The sequence below is a fragment of the Colletotrichum graminicola genome (genome assembly GCF_000149035.1).
Source record: "Colletotrichum graminicola M1.001 genomic scaffold supercont1.5, whole genome shotgun sequence".
NCBI classification, from domain to species: Eukaryota; Fungi; Ascomycota; class Sordariomycetes; order Glomerellales; family Glomerellaceae; genus Colletotrichum; species Colletotrichum graminicola.
In genome coordinates, this window is record NW_007361009.1 from 130,347 (window position 1) to 149,039 (window position 18,693).

An 18,693-nucleotide genomic window follows, 5' to 3' on the forward strand; every position below is an offset into this window, starting at 1 on the left:
AGCTCAATGTCTCTGACTCCTTCAATGCTCTTTCAAAGTCCTCACTTTTGCTCCTACTCTATATTCCAGTCATTCATTTCCATGTCTTTTTGAATCATCCCTTGCCTTCCCCCTAAGAAATCCGTGTCTTCTAGCTTTCGATTCCTTTTCTTTTACTAATTTCGCGCCTGGCCGGCCGTCGCTGACGCGCGCGCTTTTACAAGTCGTGAAAACACCACTCCCCCGGAGGAGACCGTTCAAGGAGCCGCGATGTTGCCGCGGACACCGCCCTTGCTGCCAACCTCTCTCGCCGTTATCGTGACGCCCAAGTCGGCGGCGACGTTAATGGTGACCTCAATCTTGGCACCCTTGCTGACGCCGCGAACGGCTGCCTCGGCCAGGGTAGGGCCGACCTTCCAGATCTTCTCACGGGTCTCCTCCTCCTCCTCCTCGGAGTCGAAGTCAGAGTCGTCCTCGTCGCCGTTGGCCTCGGGCTTGGCCTTGGGCTCAGGCTTGGTGACCTTGATGTGGGCACCGCCCTCAACGATGCGGACTAGGACGTCGCCGCCCTCCTTAGGGCCGGCAACGTGGATGGTGCGGCGGGCGGGGACGGCCGTCTCGGCAGGGACGATGGGGACGAACTCGTCGTTAGCGCCGACGACGCCGATGGCGTTAGCAATGTGCTTAACAACAGTGACGGCAGCGTGCGTGCTCTGCTCGATGTCGTCGGCCTCGTATTCCTGGATCAGCGAGGCCTGAAGGGCAGCACCTCGGGCGAGGAGCTCCGAGGGGTTGATGGCGGCGGCCTGGGTGGCCGGGGCGACAATGTTGGTAGATTCGGGGAAGAGGTTGGCGAAGTTGGCAGCGACGCGCGGGGTATGGGCGGTGCCGCCGGCGAGGATAACCTCATCGATGTCGAGGACGTCGAGCTCGGCCTTCTTTACGACACCCTCAACGAGGCGGTTAAAGCCGTCAAAGACCTTGCGGCCGATCATCTCATAACGCAAACGGTTGATGGTGGAGGTGAAGTCAAAGCCCTCGGCCAAGCTCTCGACGCTGAAGCTGGCGTTGGTGCCGAGGGAGAGAGCCTTCTTGGTGGACTCGGACTCGGCCTTGAGCTTGGCCAGGGAGCGGGCGTTCTCGCGGGGGTCGGTGTTGTGCTTCTTGATAAACTCCTTGGCGAAGTGGTCCATGAGAACCTGGTCAAGGTGGCTGCCGGAGAACTCGTAGTCGTGGGCAGTAGCGAGGATGGTGTACATGCCGCCGCGGGAGGCAACAACGGCGACGTCGGAACGGGTGCCGCCCAGATCGGCAACGACGACGATCTTGTCCTCCACCTTGGCCTCAGGACGGGCATCGTAGGCGAGGACGGCGGCGACGGGGTCGGAAATGATCTGGAGCACCTCGAGATCGGCGTCGTTGGCGGCCTTGACGAGGGCCTCCTTCTGCTTCTCGGAGAAGTTGGTGGGGACGGTGATGACGGCCGACGTGACCTTCTTGCCAAGATAGTCGCTGGCGGAGCCGACGAGACGGCGGAGGTACCGTGTTGCGGCCTCGGTGACGGAGACGATGGAGGGCTCATCGGCGTCTTCCTTGTCCTTCACAGCGAAGGAGACGGTACCGTTGACATCCTGGGGGTGGACGGAAGCGTGGTTGTGGGTGGGGTCGATGGACTTGAAGCTATTGGAGCAGTGTCAGTCAGATGCGGTCAGGGAGAGGAGAACGCAGATGTAGGCAAGCCGTACTCCTGGCCAAGGAAGTCCTTGAAGTATGCGATTGTGTTGTTAGGATTCCTGATAAGGAAGTTCTTGGCCTGAGCGCCGTAGTACTCGTCTCCATCAACGTAGGAAAGGATGGTGGGAATTTGACGGTCTAGCAGGAGAAATCCCGTACTGTCAGTGCTGCGTCCTATTCAGCCACAAATGAAAGCTTCTGCCATTGAACTGACCTCCGTCCTCGTTGGCGATAACCTCGGCCTTCCCGTCGACGGTGTAGGCGATGGAGCTATTGGAGTTGCCAAAGGTGATACCAATGACGGTACGGTCGCCCGGCGCGGGCCGCGAGTCACCGTTCGCAGCCATATCTAAAGGTCGCAAAAAAGTGATGGTGTTGCTTCGGGAGATTTTATCGAGAAATAGCGACAGGTTGCAGGCTTTGATTATGTTTGGGTTTCGCGGGCTCCTGTCGAGATCTTGGAGACGAGTGTTTTCAACGGTGGTCAATGGTGGGGGTTCAAAAGTGCCAAAATTTTGGGCAAGGGAAAAAAAATTCCCAGTCGCTCTATCGCCCAGTGGGACGGACTGTCGCTTCCCCCCTCCCCCACACACACCGGGCCGTATTCCAATCAAATGGACAAGGAAGGTGCCCCGCCAAAGCTTTCAACTTTCTGCTGCAAGGCTGAATGCAGACAAAGACGGGCGCAGAAGCCGAAAAAAGGAGATTCGACCTGACCTTGGCGATTCCAATTCAACATCACATCGCCCACCGCTCAGAACGCTCACAATGGCCTCTGATGGTCCTTTTGTGCTCCCTGGCGACGAGATTGACGCGTCTCTGATCCCGTCACATCAGAAACTTCCCCTGAGACTGGGCCCCGGCCTTCGACATGTCCCTCCCAGGCAAATAGTGCCCACTATCGCCGGCAAGCTGGTTTCCGACCGCAAGAAGAACTCGATATGGGTTGAGCAGACAAGTGGACGTGTGAGCCCAGCCCATCGACCACTCAACCTTTCCATGCACATGCTAACGCGTGAAAAACAGTACATTCCCACCGTCGGCGACCTCGTCATTGGCACCGTCCAGCGCACCGCTGCCGAACTCTACTACGTCCTCCTGGCCGATTACTCAACACCCGCCATCCTGCCCCAGCTTTCTTTCGAGATGGCTACGAAGAAGACCCGCCCTCAGCTTGCCTCCGGCGCCCTAGTCTACGCTCGCGTCACGCTCGCGAACAAGCACATGGACCCCGAGCTTGAGTGCGTCTACCAGTCCACCGGCAAGGCCGACGGCCTGGGCCCCCTCGTTGGCGGCATGCTCTTCAACATCTCTCTTGGCATGGCGCGCCGCTTGCTCAAGCCCAAGACGACAGATCTTGTTGTGTTGGAGGAGCTGGGTGCCACGGGTGCGGCCTTCGAGACGGCTGTGGGTCGAAATGGCAAGATTTGGGTCAATAGCGAGAGTGCCAAAACCATCATTGCGGTTGGAAGAGCCATCCAGGAGACTGATGAGCGGGGCCTCACAGTCGATCAGCAGAAGAAGCTCGTAAGGTCGTTAATCAAAAGTCTGAGTTAAATTCACTGCACACGCCCCCCATGATGCTTTTTTGCCTTGTCCTACAATATGTACCTTGGCCAGTCTTCGGGCCTCCAAACGCCCAATTACTGCCTTTGGCAGGTTCCGACAAAAGGTTGCCTTGCTGCCTCCGATTTTCCCGATTCTGGAGTTAAACACGCTGTATATGAAGCAACCGACCGCTCTCAGGTTAAAAATATGATAAAAAAAATAATGACGCCCCTGAGCGTCGCTAATGCGGACGCAGATCACCCTTCTCGGATGCCGCCTTCGGCAACCACTCTTCCAGATCTTGTGCCGTGCTACGTCACTCTTCTTCCCGTTCGCTGACGAGCCGTGGCGGTGGTAGCTTGCAAGTCACCCGTCTGTTATTTTTAAACAGACCACTTCCCAAGCGTTATCCCGCATCTGTTGGCTCACGGGTCTTTCCCTTCGTTGACAGATATCCTACAACGTTCTTCACTCAGTTGCTTGTGTGCTCTTGTGTACACCTTCGCTCCCCGTGTCTCATGTTCCTCCCATTGCTTCGTCGACAATGTCGGGTTCAGGATCACACACTGGTGTAACTTGGTGTATATTCATCATGTGCCGCCTCCAGTTGTCCTTTCGCGGGAAGGATTTACCTCCGGCCTTGGAATAGGGGCAGGTGCTGACAGTACAATGGAACTTCTTTGTTTTCCTGTGCTTGTCGTTGATATGGCGATCTAAGTGCGTCTTGGTACCAAACCTCTTGCCGCAATTCGGGTGACTACACTCATGGGGCCGCTCGTGGTACCGTTTGTGGTGGCTAGGGCTATTAGCTTTGCAAACAAATTGGCCGTGGGGCGCAACCTACTTTAGTTTATGTACTTGATCGAAGAACCTGCCGCATTCATCACAGATAAATGTTCGAGGTGACGGTTGCAATCCCGGGTATGGCGAAGTGCTATTACGAATGTCGGAGCTGCCATCTGATCTTGGAGATGGACTGCTGTCGATTTGTGTATTTGGAGTGCTTTGATAGGATGGTCCAGAGCTAGCGTGTCCAAGCATCGGTGGGGAGTGTTCGGACGGATCAGTCATGTCTCCGTCGAGATAGTGTTGGCTGTGGTCAGGCAAAAGGTGGGTAGAGTCGGCATGGTGTGCACCATCGCTCATTTGAACGTCCTGAGTGATCCCGTTCGCGTTGCTGCCGTCTGTACTATTCCATCCGTTCACTTGAGTGTGCCCATTCTCGTCCACCTTTGATGCTTCATTGAAATTTTGCTGATGTTGCTCCTGTTCGAATAATTCCTCAGGAGGCGATTGAGGCGTAGGAGCTTGTGACGGCTGTGGCGAATTCGGAGCCGGCTTGGTGATGGTGGGTGCTGGTCTGGACGGTGAATTGGCCATCTGATATAGCTGTTGGTTTGTATGCCAGTGGTGCTCTGTTGGATTAGACGGGGCCATAATATCCATTGGGTTCACAGTGCCTGGCGCAGGTACAACAGGTGGCAAGATAGGGGGCGATTCGATTCGTTTGGTAGCTCTTTTCGCGTCCAGCTCTTGGGCGTGATCAAGCTCCTCTGACTCCGACATGGGGCTAACAGGAAGGTGGATGGGCGAGTCTAACTGCCGGGTTGATACCGCTCCAGGACCTCGCTCGCGGAACGATGCTCCTGTGAGTTCGGTAGGAGAGTCAGATAGCACTTCGCTGAGAACTGGCTGCGAGGGTTGTGCAGGGGGACCTTTTGTGCGGGTCAAGACGGAGTCCTTAGTACTGATGCGGCGCATTATGTTCGCTAGGTTGAGCTTCAGTGAGCTTCCCTGAGAGCTTGAACGTCTTGAAGGCGGTGAAATGGTCTGTGGTTCACCGGCGGGAGGCGTGACCATGCCAAAGGCCTCGGAGGGGATAGTTGGACTGTAGTAGGTTGCGCTATGCCCATGATTGGCATCGGCGTAGTCCATTCCATCAGCGCGAGTGGCAACCAGCTCAACACCCGCAGGTGTCCACGGGTAAGATGCCTCGCTCTTCCACGTAGGTGCGCGTCCAAAAGAATACTCGGTAGTGCCGCGTCTCGTCGTCGTACTCGGTTGGGTACTGTCGCTGGTGAAGCCACGCTGGTAATGACTGGCCAGCTCATCGCTCGGAGGGCGATCAACGCCGTTGTGAGAATATAAGGCCTTGTCTTTGGTGGGCTGTTTTTCCGTGCCTCGTAAGGTGTCCGTCTTATGGCCTAACGAGTCTTTAGATGATAGATGGCTGTTGACTCCGGGTCCGGGCGCCGGCGCCTGTCCTGAGGGACCCATCGGCCCGGGGACGAAAGCCGTCTCCGTGTCAAGACGTTGGGGCGGTCCATGCTTCTTGGTTCTCCTCCGACGGGCAAAGAAGGGATAGGCGCAAACGAGAGCGAGAAAGACGGCGACAATGACACCAACAACGACACCAGCGACTCCTCCTCCAGACAATGAGACCGAGCGAGTCTCGAGGGTCGCGCGGCTAGAGAGGAGCAACATCTCTCTTGGCTTCAATCGGGCCATGTCAGTCGAAGTGTCTAAGAATGATGGTGAGCTGTCGTCAGTGTCGTCAAGGTCTGATTGGGCAGTAATACCCTCAGACAAGGCTGTGGGAGGAGCCATTCTCGGCACCACACGTCAGCACTTGCTGCACCACATGAACCGCCCAGACCTGAGACACTCGGATGACGACGGCGCTGGCGATGGGAGATGAGAAGACGAGCAATCGGTGCTACGTGGCTGGTAGTATTCTATTGAGATGATATGGTGGATGGATGAGCAGTCGCCGTGATGGCGATGAGCCCACGAGAGAGAGTAAGCGGGTGAAATGCAGCCGGAAGCCAGCTCAGTAACGGGGACCGTTGGATTATTAGGCCAGTACAAGCAGGTGGTTCAGCCTCACCAGAGGCAGGTGCGCTTAGCAGCCAGCAGGTGGGCGCAGGCGGTACGAGGGAAGTTGGGAGTGGATCAAGGTTGGACTGGGTTGCCTCCCGCCTCCATGTTGCCCTGCAGATTAGGAGAGTACATGTGGCTCATGGGGGAGGTCAGGCGTGTGGAGGGGTGGGAAATGCTGGCAGAGAGAGAAAATTACGGGCTAGCGCAGGTATCTCGCTATCGGTGAGCAGCCCCCCATAATATCGCCGGTTTTATCAGTCTCGGCCAATCGTGTCCTCGGACTACTTCACTGCCCCGCCACACGGGCTCTTCACTAGGTACCCTTGGTCGTCTCCGTGTCTTGGTGGCAGGGACTAACTGGAAAGTGAACCGTTGGGTCCCACACTGCGTTTCCTGATTGAGTGCTAATCATTCACGTCACTGCTCATTGACTGGTTCCTAGTGTAGGTAGTACACCTATGCCCGCAGCCAACGAAGGGGAATCCCATAACGCATCTTTTGGCTGGGTACCAGCCACCCGCCGCTAGATGGGAAAAACACAGAAAACCCTTAGCGCTGGGGTAGAGTGAGGAACCTTCAGGTCGACAAGGAGGCGTGGGCGGAGATGATCCCAAACCGACAAACCATCAAAACCGACATGCTGACACAGGAATCCGCAGTCCGCACACAAATCGCTCCAGGAGAATGGCAAACTTCCGCGCCGCATCCGACGGCATAGTGTAAGTTGTATTGCCTCCACAGTAATTCTAGGTTTAGGCTCGAGCCAACAGTCGCCCAGTTTATGACAGTGGCGCCCAGAGCTGGTACAGTCACATGACAGAAGTCTGGGCTCACTCCGCCAGTGGGAGGGTAGTGGTTGAGCCCAGACTTTTGTCAAGTGACTGTACGGATACTTGCACATCTGCTTCAACGCTGGGGGAAAGTATGTAGGTACATGCACTACCTAATGGTACCTAACTGTACAAGGCGTTTAGGGACTTGCTCCTAATGGACCTACCTAGTGAAGGGAGGTAACTGCTGTACCCCTGCTTGCGGGTCCTGGCCGTTTGGGGCTAAAATAGCCACAAGACCCGGCCCAGCGGTAGGCTTCCGCCGACGAAACAACGGACACAACATGACATCTTGTGCAGCAAGGGTATTCAGAATAGACTTGTATTACTACGATGCTCGAAATTTCATATCTAGGTATGCAGCCAAACCCATCCCGATCCCTAATTCTTCTTACTCCGGTTATCAGAGCCGATCCCAATGCCTTGACCAGGCTCTGCTTCACCAAGACAAAGAGCCGATGTCGAAATTGGCAACTTCTGGAAACCCCACATCACTCCACCTTCTCGACGTCCTCCCTGCAACAACACGGGTGACGAGGTCCGGGTCCATGACAGCAACCAACTATGTAGCTGCCGACAGTCCGTGCATTAAATCATCTCGAGAACATTGCTAAGTTTCCGAAAGCCACTAGCTTTGTTTGGGAACAGACACTGTATCTCCACGTCTTAGTGTCCGCAGCCTTTTCCATCGTCGCCGTCTGCTATGCCAGTATCATCACGTCCGTCATAGCAAGTGGAATAATGTCAAGGACAGGCTGGTATGCCACCTTCATAGTGCAGAAAGCCCGTTACCAATTCGTGGGCATGCAATGTGTTAATTATCCCGATCGGTGGCTGGTGTTTCTCATGCCGCCGTCTCCAGTCTCTAGTTTCCGATGTGCTCTTCTTTGAAGCTGCTCTGCTATATAATCCCTTGAGCGTCCTGGATTGTCTTGGTCTTCCACTGAAACAAATGCAGAGAGACAACCATGTCATCAGTCGTGCTGATTGTATCATCAGAAGTTGAAAGCTTTCAGGCAGCCCACCATCCCTGGTCCGCAGCTGCCTCAAGCCTTCAGCAACACAAAAATCACAAGTATATCTGCTGCCTTGCAAGAAACATGGCCTTTTTCCTTCCCTTTCCCGCCCATAGCATGAGTTCAAGCTTTCCTCAGACCTTCTTCACTTACTTACCACTCCCCATCTCACCCCTGGGGAACTCTATGTCTTCCTACCTTTCTGACTTTTTCCATTGGACCTCACAATCTAAGTATCTCTTTATTGCATCTCAAATTCACACCGATAGCCCTTGATCTAAAAGCATTAGGAGGTCATAAGGCAGCATCTGGACAGTGAGTACTTGGTACTTGTCTACTTGCAAAGTGGCTATCCTACTTCCCTTTTCAGTGGGAAAAAGGTGAATCACCGCCTACCTACCTAGGTGATGAACCAACCACATTCATCCGAGGAAAGAGGCACTCGTCTTCCCCTTTGGCACCTTCCTTCTTCCATAACCCTTTTTGTCAGCAGACTCCGCAACTTCCCCTTTCCCATCAATAGATCGAGCAACAACTTCTTTCTATCCAACCTCTGCCCACCAACATCTTGACTCTCTGACAGAACTCTTGACAGCAAATCAAGGTCAACTGCACTACCTTTTGTTAACACACGGATCTTGCTATACGTACTCTTAGTACACATCTCCAAGAGTACAAAACGGCTCCTAGAGATAAAAACCAAGCATACCTTCCCTCACCAGGTGTATTAGCGTAAGTCTTCCGACCTTATTGTTTTTGTCACCTATTTCTCGTTCTGACAACATACAAACAGATGCTTCTCTCCACCTGGAATGTAGGCTACGGGCCTATCGACGGAAGCCCAGTCTTTGGCAACAGCTCTTCAACGCCGTATTCTCCTGTTTTTGAGACTACAATCAAGAAAAACGAGGACATAAGCAAAGATGAGTCCATTTGTCCCGCCCTAAAACGGCCTGTATGCATCCCATCTCCGTCTCCTATTTCTACGAACAGTTTTGACAGGTTCAGCAGTTACACGACCGAGGATGTGGGTTTCGTATGGTTCATTCGTTCCGTAGCAAGCAAGAATTTGCTCGCGTCCACGGTGTTGGCACCAAGGCCGAAATGGCAAACGAAGTTTCCGCAATTGAGCAATTTAACCAAACGACCTGCATCAGATACGCTTGGGTAATTGCCTCAATGCCTGGTCCCTATTCCCTAATTTCTTCGGACCTTCAAAAGAAATGGATCGTGTTCGTTGAACTACCAAAAAAGCCGGAACGGTGTTTTCCAGAGGAGGGAAACCGGTGCCGAATTGCCTTCATGCAAGATTTCACCCTCGATGGAATCACCCAAGAAGAAGATATGCTGGTAGCTGAGCGGATTCCGAACCCATACGATGATATGGCAGAAACACACCCGTACTCATATTATGCGGTCTTCACTGTGACTACGGAGTACCTTGTGCACCCAGTCACCAAAGAGCAATTTCAGCCGCTGTCGTCGATCATGATCGCCCAACCCACTGACACCAACTCCCCGCCTACCCCTTTGACTATGCACAATGCAGTCGAGTGCAGACTCATAGTCGATTCGAATCCAGTCACGTATGAGGCTGAGTTATTGGCATTGTCTATCTTGACGGAGCCGAAAAAGGAGTCGAATGCTCTGCCAGCAACAACCCTCGGGACATTTGAGTATCTGCTGGACTTCCGCAAAGAACCCAGCTTCAGGGTCGACCTGTTCGAGAAAATACCGCACATGAATAATCCGAGCGAACACCCAAACAACTTCTTGAAGACGGTATACAGTCGGCTGAACCGTGACCACAAGTATGTTTACGACCAGCTTCGACAAATACCAGCCGGACTTGCTCTTATCCTTGGATGTCCAGGTGCTGGTAAAACAGCGTTGAACGCATTCATCGCTGCTATGGCGCTGTCGCAGCCTGTCAAGGAACTCCGGCGTGATGGCAAACAAAGACGCAGGCCAGTCAAGATTCTTTACTTGTTGGATGTCAACTATCCGTGTGACGATGCTGCCAACAGGGTGTATAGCATGTTGCAGGAGGCCGGAATTCACAAGTCAGTTGTTCGGGTTCGTGGTTGCGCCCGTGAGATGAGAAACAGCGCAAAGCTCCATCCAGAGCCGCGAAACTTGAAGGAAGATCACACTCCAGATTTTACTGCCGGCTTTCTCAAGCAAGCACGTCTTTTTGGTGGCTTTCAGAAAGCTCACCGCGATGACAGTCGGGCACCAACGTTGGATGAGGTGGCTTGGGACAAGTACGAGGCTGACAAGACCAAGCACATCGCCCTGACAAAGATCTTGGACAAGCTGAACGAGGGTGTACCCAAGACAGACCAGACAGCGAGAGAACTGAGGAAATGCGTCGCGAGACTTTACTTCTCTGTGATAGAGGAAGCCGACTTCATCGCGACCACCCCGGTCGGCGCAGCTGGCTATTTAAGCAAAAGATTTCGTCCCGATATTGTATTTCTGGACGAAGCGGCACATGCAAGAGAGCTGACGGCTATGATTCCTATTGCTCTATACTCGCCGTACACATTTATTTTGACGGGTGATACTCGCCAAACTCGTCCATTTGTCGAGGGAGTCAATGCTTCAGACAAATGCGGTCAGGAAAACATCTACGCGAGACAGCTGATGCTCAGCACAATGGAAAGAGCGGACCTAGCCGGAGCCCTTGACAGCAAACTCCATATCAGTCACCGTAAGTTCAAGATTTTGTGTCTACCTTCTTCAGATTCCAACCGCTTACCATGCACAAGGAATGTACGGAAACCTACAGGAACTTGCATCAGAGCTGTTCTACGATGGACTGCTAACGTCAGGCCTACCCGAATCCGAGCGATTTCCTGAAGCTGTCCGACACATTCAAGGGTGGCTATCGAGGATCACTGGTGGTATGGAATGTACGGTTCCTCGAATCCTTCTAAGTTGCCGAAGCTCGGCGGAGGCTAGTGACAAAGCCAGTTTCTACAATCCCATCCACGAGGCTTTTATTCAGCAGCGATGCCACGAATTACTTGGAGATCCGAACTTCCGACGAATCGATCAGCCCGAGAAGCCTGGCCGGATCTTGATCATCACGCCTTACAGGGCTGCTTTGGTCCGGTACAAGCGATTTATCAAAGCTCTTCCGCTCAAAGTCCGAGACAGACTCGGGGTCGAACTGAAAGTTGCAATCATAGTAGAACATCCCAACTCTTGGCAAGGTCATGAAGCGGACTTTGTATTTGTTGATACTGTCCGAACGAAAAGTGCAGGATTCTTGAACGACCCCAAGAGACTCTGTGTCATGCTCACGCGCGCCAGAATTGGCGAAATGGTGCTCATGCATGAGGGCATCACAAAAAGATGGGTAGGAAGGGAACTTGTTGAGGCTGAGTGGACGATGAAGGTGTATGAGCACTGTCGTCGGAACGGCCAGCTTTATCAAATTGATTGAGACGCATCCTATGACACGAGGTATTTGTTTGTGGGTTTGGACAGTGCTTTACCGGGAAAGTCGTCTAGTTGCAGCGGCAGAAGTTACTGTGAAAGGATAGGTACACCGGGATACGGACTTGAGAGAAACAACAAACAACTAAGTACCAATTTGATTTCCGAGTCAGAGACTCGTGTGGTTCTTTCTCTCAATTCGACTGCCATTTCTTCCTCGCATCTGTTCGTGGGTCTCACGTGTCGCTTTTTGACCATATTATCCCGCATTCTCTCTACTGACCATAATCTCTGCATTGTCTCGATGCTCATCCATGTTACATCCTCAAGGTATTCCGCTTTAATAGGTCAGCTGGGAAGGATATTGAGAGATGTCTACATAACGGAAACCATAAGGTGGGACTGGTGCGATGGAATCCCAGTTGCTGTTTGGGGTATGGAGATGGAGGAGGCGAGCAAGTTCGAGCACGACCAGAAGAGTAGACATTTACAATATGATTCTATCGCGGAGATCTGTTGGTTCTCTTACCTTATTTCACGAGGGGCATTGTCCTTTTCCCTTGTTGATTTGTCGTTCTTGGCCCACCAAGACTATCCTGTGTGAAGATTCAACGGCGAGGAACATGAAGAAGCTAGGATGTCAAGCGTCGACGAAATACAGCGAAGAACTCGAATTAATGGCAGAGAGGTCTTTTCTTCCTCGAAATCTTGATGAATTCCGGCTCAGGTGGCTGTGTATCCCGGATGCCGTAGCCAAACCTGCAACCGCAAATGCAGGTCAAGAGACTGCCGCATGAAAGCAGGTTCTGCCTTTCCCAACCTGCATCTCACTATCGAAGACCGTGATCAGTAGCACAATATCAAGTTCAAGTCAGTCTCCTGGCTTTCTTCTCACTTCTAGAGTCGGGTAGCAGGAAATCCCCACCATTGTCCGGGTTCGGCCTGAACCACCAGTCAGATGCCGCTCTCTTGTGCCACCGCTTATGCCGCCTCTCAGCCGATAGCCCGATGTAGTCATCGCTATACTCACCGAACCCAATGGTAAGGCACGCGTCCCCCTAAGGGTTATGAGCTAGTCCCGCGGCCCCCTTATAAGCCAGGCAAGTCCCAGTCTGACAGCCTTCATTTTGGCAGGATCTTGCTTCCGAGGTTTCTTTGCAAGACTTGGAAGGTGGGTAGCTTCTCATTCTGATTGCCAGAAGAAAAGAAAAGTCGGAGCAACTGTCGGTTGCTGCAATAGACAGATAATGGCGACGGCGACGGTGACAAGCCCTTTGTCGTCACCTGCTTCGCCGTCGACAACCAAGAATGTTTCGGGCGGAAATGAGAAAACCGTACCAGCCGGATGCTTTGATATCTGCAGTAAGCACTCCTTTGGCTGTAAACACCAGCGCCGTAATTCGACCTTGGAAGTTCTAACTAGACGTCTATTGCCAGACAATGTCTATGTGGAAGCCAGCAGCATCGGCAAGGTTCTCCAGATGTGCGACACAAACTCGGACTTTTGGCGGGGCTATCGGGAGTGCATCTCTTGCATCAGGGCTGAGGCCATCGACGCGGAGACGACAATCGAGACATACATCGATCCCGAATTCAAGCAGTTCTTGGATTACTGTGCATCGCAACCGCTGCAACCGAGCTATCCCTCTACTCTCATGACGATCAGGACGGTGGTTCAGTTCGTTGATATAACCGCCATCGACGGGAAAGTCCGCCCGGGCATGCTGAGGACATGGGTAGTGACCGAACTGAAGGCCGAGTTTACGGGCCTGCCGACAGCCACCTCGAACACCCTCTCCCTGCAGACGACGATGCCAACCGAGACGCTGCCCGCAGGCACGTCTGCGACCGCGACGCAGGAACCTTCGCCAGAACCAAACGAGGCATGGATAGCCGGCTCCGTGATCGGCGTCGTGACCGCGATCCTGCTAGTCCTTGCCGGACTGTGGTTCTTCCGACGGCACAGTAGACGGGTGCTTGATCAGTTTGCTGTCGAGGCCAATGGTTATGGAAAGGAGGAGTTCATAAAGGCGCAGCTCCACTCGGACTGGATTTCACGCGGGCATGCCGCGGAGCTCGAGTGTTCTTGGCCCAAAACAATGCCCGCGGTAAGTGCCAATGAGATCCCTGCACAAGAGATGCCAGTCTCAAACAGCCGACATGTGGAAGGGGTCACGGGGTAAACCGGCTGAATCTGTTCTTTTCTGTTGCCTATTTCACTCAAGGGTTTGCAGTTAGTTGTCATTCTCACTTGTGAGCACAACAGGGGCAAGTCAACACATAATATAATAGCATTCTTCTCAACTGCCCTCTGGCGGTGGTATCACGTCGCTTTCCCTGCAAGAACTGGCGACTCAACCAATCACCCCGCGCCTCGCCCGGCTCGATCCGGTGAACTGCAGGTTCTCATTGCCAGTAACACCCGTCAGCACGTTTCCAATGCCCTGGACCTCGCCGTTGCCACCCTGCATGATGGTGGCGTAGTTGTTCGCGACCAGCTGGATCCCTGACACGAAGCCCTTCTCGTCAAAGGCGCAGTGCCCGCCGTTGGGCGAGTTGTTGACCGTCTGCTTGGCGTTTACCTGGTCAGCGCTGAGCCCGGCGCCGGTGGCGATCTTCTCGTATGCCTTGATGGACGCCGGGATCGCCTTCTGCAGGCTCGAGAGCTCCTGGAGGGTGCTCTGGAAGTGGATGCGAGTGCCGGCGACGGCTTGCGCGTCCTGGACGTCGACCTGGGGCGGGAGGCCGCCGCAGTTTAGCAACACACCGTTGCCAGCGAAGTTTTGGATGTGGGCGGGCATGAAGAAGCCCGAGAGCATCAGCGAGCCGCCAGAAACTCCGGTGAAGAACACATTGGACTGGTTGAAGGCCATCACCTGCGGAAGGGTCTTCTGGATGAGGTCGTTGACGGCCTGGGAGTGGGCGACGCCATCTGTGCGCTGGAGGCCCTGGCCGCCACCCCAGAAGAGGTTCGGGTCCGGCGCGAGGATGGCGACGCCGGCGAGGTTCTGCTGCACGCCCTGGTTGGGCATGTCGAAGAAGGACTGGCCGCCGTCGCCGTGGAGGAGGACATTGATGCCGAGGGGGCCTTGGGCCCCGGCCTGAGCGGCAGCGCCAGGGACGCCGCTCGCCGCGGTGAATTGGTCGGCAGGGCCGCTGATCTTGAACCGGAGGTCGAGGCCGCTGGGGGTTTCTCGTTAGTTGGCATATACGAGTGAGATGAAGTGGGGGCCTTACTTGACGTTCGCGGTCATGTCGAGGATCACGGACCCGTCGGTCGCTTGTGAGATACCCTGGGGCACCTGAGCGGCCTGCTGTTGCGCCGTCTGTCTGTTGGCGCGGCCATTTCCGTTTCCTTTCCTGTTCTGCGGCGCGCCTTGGACGACGCTCAGCAGACTGAGAACGACCGCGAGAGCGGCGGTAGGTGAGCGGACGGTCAACATCCTGGTCGAGAGGGGCGAGGGAGAGAAAAGAGGCTGATTCAAACAGGAGTATTAAAAAGAACGAAGAGAAATAATCTGCTGCCAAGCTCGCGGCGCACAAATATCAAATCCTTGGTGTTCTTGGTAGGTGAAAGTAAATCGGAGTTTCCCAGAAACCCGGGGAAATCAAGAATCAGAAGAAAAGAAGCCCAAAAGGGGGCAGGATGGGGTGGCAGCTCAAGCTCATCTTTGAAGGACGCCGAACGACTGCTGCTTGAGAGCATCTGCCCATCTCATCATAGTCATGAGTCCGTATTGTCGCATCCGAAATGGGACAACAGGGTCGTTCGGTGATGGGCCAGTCTTGCTTCTCAACGCATGGCCAACCGCCCCGCCGCCTTCAGACTGGAGACAAAGGGAGTGGGGGAAAGAAGGCTATCCATACAGGCCGGGTGCGAAGCGAAGCATCTCAAATCGACGGACGAAGGTGATAAGCTCGTGCTGTCCCTGTTTCGCCCGGACTCCGTTATGTGAGAGAGTTGGGACAAGTTAGTATGTGTCTAAGCGTCTGTTGCTCGTTGGGGTTGAGGACGGGAAATCCAGTCAGCTGGCTGAGGAGGCTCTGTAGTAGTCAGCAAGATGGGTCTAGCTGGGAAGCCGCGGGCATGGATTGGCCCCTCGGGGGAAATATTGGATCGCCACTGGAGGTGCTGGGCGGGCGCTGGCAGCAAGGGCGTCAGGCTTGACGACTGTTTCACTTGGCGCGTCTCTTCCAGCTCCGGCGCGTTTGAGGTTATCGAGACCGACCCCGGACGCTGAGGTATACTTCCCTTCCCTGCGCCTCTAAGCACCCGCTCGGGCGGTCGCTTTCAGGTCCCCTGGTCCGCGGGGGGCGGTTTGAATATCCAGATTAGGTAGTCGGGAATAACCCATCATGTCCACAAATGGCACCGGGCTGTTTCGTCATAGCAAAGTTCTTCAACTAGGTATGATAAAGCCTTAACTTGGCATTTGTCTTCTGTTTTTTTCTTTCCCGACTTGAGGTGAGCGAGCCTCTTGGCCGTTTGGGGGTTCCGTGACACCGGGTCGACTTTAGATGGTGCTCGCTCCCAAGTTGGTGGGCCAAGAAATGCTTATGAGCACAAAGCATTAAGGCTCGTGGGGATTCTTCCGGGGGAGGGGCTCGGTGAGTCATGGACGATGGAATGCAGGCGCGGGGTTGTTTGTAATTCTCCAAAGTTTGGGCGATTCTGAAGCCCATCAAAGCCTACCTAGGTATTGTTCCAGACTTCGGGTGGAAAACGGTGTGGCACGTCATTTTAAAGCTGTTCGCTTTTTGGTACAAAAACTAAACTTCCACGGTAAAATGATATTTAATACTAGAATACCTTGTCTCGTTTCGGCATGAAGCCGACCGACCCCACTGCGCTGGACGCCACAGGGGGTTCAGACGGTACTTGGTTTCGAGCCCCGTCACTCTGATCAGCAGAACCTATCAACGACATTCGACAGATGGAAATCGCTAAATATAATCTGGTTCGTAGCACACGTACATTTACCCAAGGTCCATCCTCTAATGCCAGCACCACATCCATCATACACCGTCTTAACACGCCAGCCAGAGTCTGGCAAGGAACCGATGGGCATGCCTTGCGCTCAAAGCTTAGCACCACTAGCCCTCCTGGCTTCCTTCTCGCGGTCACGGAGAAGACGACGGAGGATCTTGCCGCTGGGACTCTTGGGGATGACATCGACGAACTCGACGCCGCCCTTGAGCCACTTGTGCCGCGCCTTGTGCTCCTCGACGTACTTGCAGATGTCGGCCGCGACCTCGGCCTCGGGCCTGGACGCGTGCCCGGTGGCGCGAACGACATAGGCCTTGGGCACCTCGCCGGCGCGCTCGTCGGGTACCTGGATGACGGCCGTGTCGGACACAGCCGGGTGGGTGAGGATGTGTGCCTCGAGCTCGGCAGGCGCGACCTGGTGGCCCTTGACTTTGATGAGTTCCTTGATGCGGTCAACGATGACGAGGTGCTCGTTGCCGGCGGCCGACTTGCGCACCAGGACCTCGTCGCCGGTACGGATCCAACGGCCGTCGTCGTACCACACAAATGTTTCGGCGTTGGCGCGCTCATTGTGGAGGTAGCCCAGAACCACCGAGGGTGATTGTACAAGGAGCTCGCCAGGCTTGTTGTACTCAGTGATCTCCTCGCCGGTCGTAGGATCGACGATCTTGCCGCGGGCACCCGGCACGAGGGAGCCCGACGATCCAACGTCGATGTCGATCTCGGATGTCGTGCAAACGACCGTGCTGGTTTCGGTCATGCCTGACGCGTCTTAGTTATATCACACGGCAACTCTCCAAAACATCAAAACTTACCGTAGCCTTGGCCAACGTGCCACTTGGGGTACTGCTTTTTCAGGTCCTCCACCGTCTCTGCTCCGAGAGGCGCTGCACCAGTGTAGACGAAGCGCACGCATGTGAGATCATACTTCTTGCAAAGCTCCGGATTGCGGATGACTTGGATGATAATTGGCGGAACCTATGCGAGTCAGAACAGGCTTGTTGTCCACAGCTTCGAGACGTGAGCTTACCACTGCAAGGCAGTTGATCTTGAAGCGTTGGACAGTCTCCAAGAATTGCTTAAGCTCAAACTTGGGCAGCACAATGACGCTGTCACCGCGCCAGGTTCCACAGTGTGCAATGACAACCAGACCGTATATATGACTGAAGGGTAACAAACCCAGGACTGCTTGTGTCTTGATGCCCAACTCTTTCCTCGGGACGATTTCGTATGTTGTGAATTGAAGGACGTTGGCGATTACGTTTCTATGAGAAATCATGACGGCTTTCTATAGTCAACTGTTAGGCTTTGACTTCCTCGATCATTGCGGCCGGGTTTGACTCACAGGTAAACCGGAAGTGCCACTCGAGTAGCACAAATAGGCAACTTGGCGTGCGCCTTGTCCCTTGACCCATTTCAAGGGTTCCACTTCAGGCAGAGATTTTCCCTCCTCGACCAAGTCGTCGAGTGTGATATAGGGCGTCTTCTGGCTGACGCCGGGTACTGGCAGCAAGAAAATGCGGTCATTAGGAAGGTTGACAGCTTTCGCGGCCTTGAGAGCAGTCTCCAACAAGGGAATGCAGGTGAAGAGAGCCTTGGCGTTGGAGGAGCGCAGCTGATGCTCGAGTTCTTGAGCCGAGTACGCGGCACTGGCGGGGGTGACAATGCCTGACAGGCGATGGATTGCATGGGTGAAGGGAATGTAATCAATCTGCACAGAGTTTAGCTAGTTGCGAAAGAGTACCACATAGTGTTGAACATCAAGTCACATACCGTGTTGAGCGAGAAGAGCGCGATGACCTTATCCCACTCTGTGCCCTCGTTGGGCGCGAAATCGAGCTTCTTTGAGAGTGCCCTGGCCATGTAGTCTGTTCGCTGCTTCACCTCGGACGCTGTGTACGACTTGCCCGATAGGCCACAAGTGTACGGGTTTCTTGCTTCCGCAATAGGATAGCGACCGTACTTTTCATTGCTCATGAACTCAGCAATGGTGATGGTATCCGGAGGGTCTGCGATATCTCGGTGAGCAGAGCTCGCCCAGAAGATTGCACAAAGCTCCAGGATCGAGGGTGCATCTTACCTATGGGCAACTGAGGAACCCATTTCGGCGATGTGAAGACCATCGTGCGTGATACAATCGAGGCTGGAGGACTGGAGGACTGGAGGAATGAGGGTGGTCGTCACCTCAGCGCGAGTCTGGATGAGGTGTCGTAGCAGCGGTCTGTCGTTACCTGAGGGAGGGTAGATGTCAAAACGTCGCGACAACGAGAAACAA

At 54.2% G+C, this 18,693-nt stretch overlaps 7 protein-coding genes across 7 annotated transcripts; 3 read left to right on the top strand and 4 right to left on the bottom strand.

Moving 5' to 3' along the window:
* Nucleotides 1-236: 236 nt before the first annotated feature.
* On the bottom strand, nucleotides 237-2,060 carry GLRG_02418 (hsp70-like protein; the record flags this gene model as incomplete). The annotated part of the gene is made up of 3 exons (XM_008092427.1): nucleotides 237-1,659; nucleotides 1,725-1,851; nucleotides 1,928-2,060. 3 exons carry the CDS (start codon nucleotides 2,058-2,060, stop codon nucleotides 237-239), a joined length of 1,683 nt encoding a protein of 560 aa, XP_008090618.1.
* Nucleotides 2,061-2,481: 421 nt separating this feature from the next.
* GLRG_02419 (exosome complex exonuclease RRP40) lies at nucleotides 2,482-3,270 on the top strand (the record flags this gene model as incomplete). Its single annotated transcript, XM_008092428.1, has 2 exons — nucleotides 2,482-2,679; nucleotides 2,740-3,270. 2 exons carry the CDS (start codon nucleotides 2,482-2,484, stop codon nucleotides 3,268-3,270), a joined length of 729 nt encoding a protein of 242 aa, XP_008090619.1.
* Nucleotides 3,271-4,543: 1,273 nt separating this feature from the next.
* GLRG_02420 (uncharacterized protein) lies at nucleotides 4,544-5,868 on the bottom strand (the record flags this gene model as incomplete). Its single annotated transcript, XM_008092429.1, has 2 exons — nucleotides 4,544-4,621; nucleotides 4,717-5,868. The coding sequence occupies 2 exons, from the start codon at nucleotides 5,866-5,868 to the stop codon at nucleotides 4,544-4,546; spliced, it is 1,230 nt and encodes a 409-aa protein (XP_008090620.1).
* Nucleotides 5,869-9,289: 3,421 nt separating this feature from the next.
* Nucleotides 9,290-11,438, top strand: GLRG_02421 (nonsense-mediated mRNA decay protein 1; the record flags this gene model as incomplete). Its single annotated transcript, XM_008092430.1, has 2 exons — nucleotides 9,290-10,547; nucleotides 11,257-11,438. The coding sequence occupies 2 exons, from the start codon at nucleotides 9,290-9,292 to the stop codon at nucleotides 11,436-11,438; spliced, it is 1,440 nt and encodes a 479-aa protein (XP_008090621.1).
* Nucleotides 11,439-12,678: 1,240 nt separating this feature from the next.
* On the top strand, nucleotides 12,679-13,614 carry GLRG_02422 (uncharacterized protein; the record flags this gene model as incomplete). Its single annotated transcript, XM_008092431.1, has 2 exons — nucleotides 12,679-12,793; nucleotides 12,869-13,614. 2 exons carry the CDS (start codon nucleotides 12,679-12,681, stop codon nucleotides 13,612-13,614), a joined length of 861 nt encoding a protein of 286 aa, XP_008090622.1.
* A 171-nt stretch (nucleotides 13,615-13,785) lies between these two features.
* GLRG_02423 (uncharacterized protein) lies at nucleotides 13,786-14,874 on the bottom strand (the record flags this gene model as incomplete). Its single annotated transcript, XM_008092432.1, has 2 exons — nucleotides 13,786-14,614; nucleotides 14,669-14,874. 2 exons carry the CDS (start codon nucleotides 14,872-14,874, stop codon nucleotides 13,786-13,788), a joined length of 1,035 nt encoding a protein of 344 aa, XP_008090623.1.
* Nucleotides 14,875-16,509: 1,635 nt separating this feature from the next.
* GLRG_02424 (AMP-binding enzyme) lies at nucleotides 16,510-18,541 on the bottom strand (the record flags this gene model as incomplete). The annotated part of the gene is made up of 6 exons (XM_008092433.1): nucleotides 16,510-17,180; nucleotides 17,234-17,396; nucleotides 17,449-17,706; nucleotides 17,764-18,129; nucleotides 18,192-18,427; nucleotides 18,499-18,541. The coding sequence occupies 6 exons, from the start codon at nucleotides 18,539-18,541 to the stop codon at nucleotides 16,510-16,512; spliced, it is 1,737 nt and encodes a 578-aa protein (XP_008090624.1).
* Nucleotides 18,542-18,693: the final 152 nt, after the last annotated feature.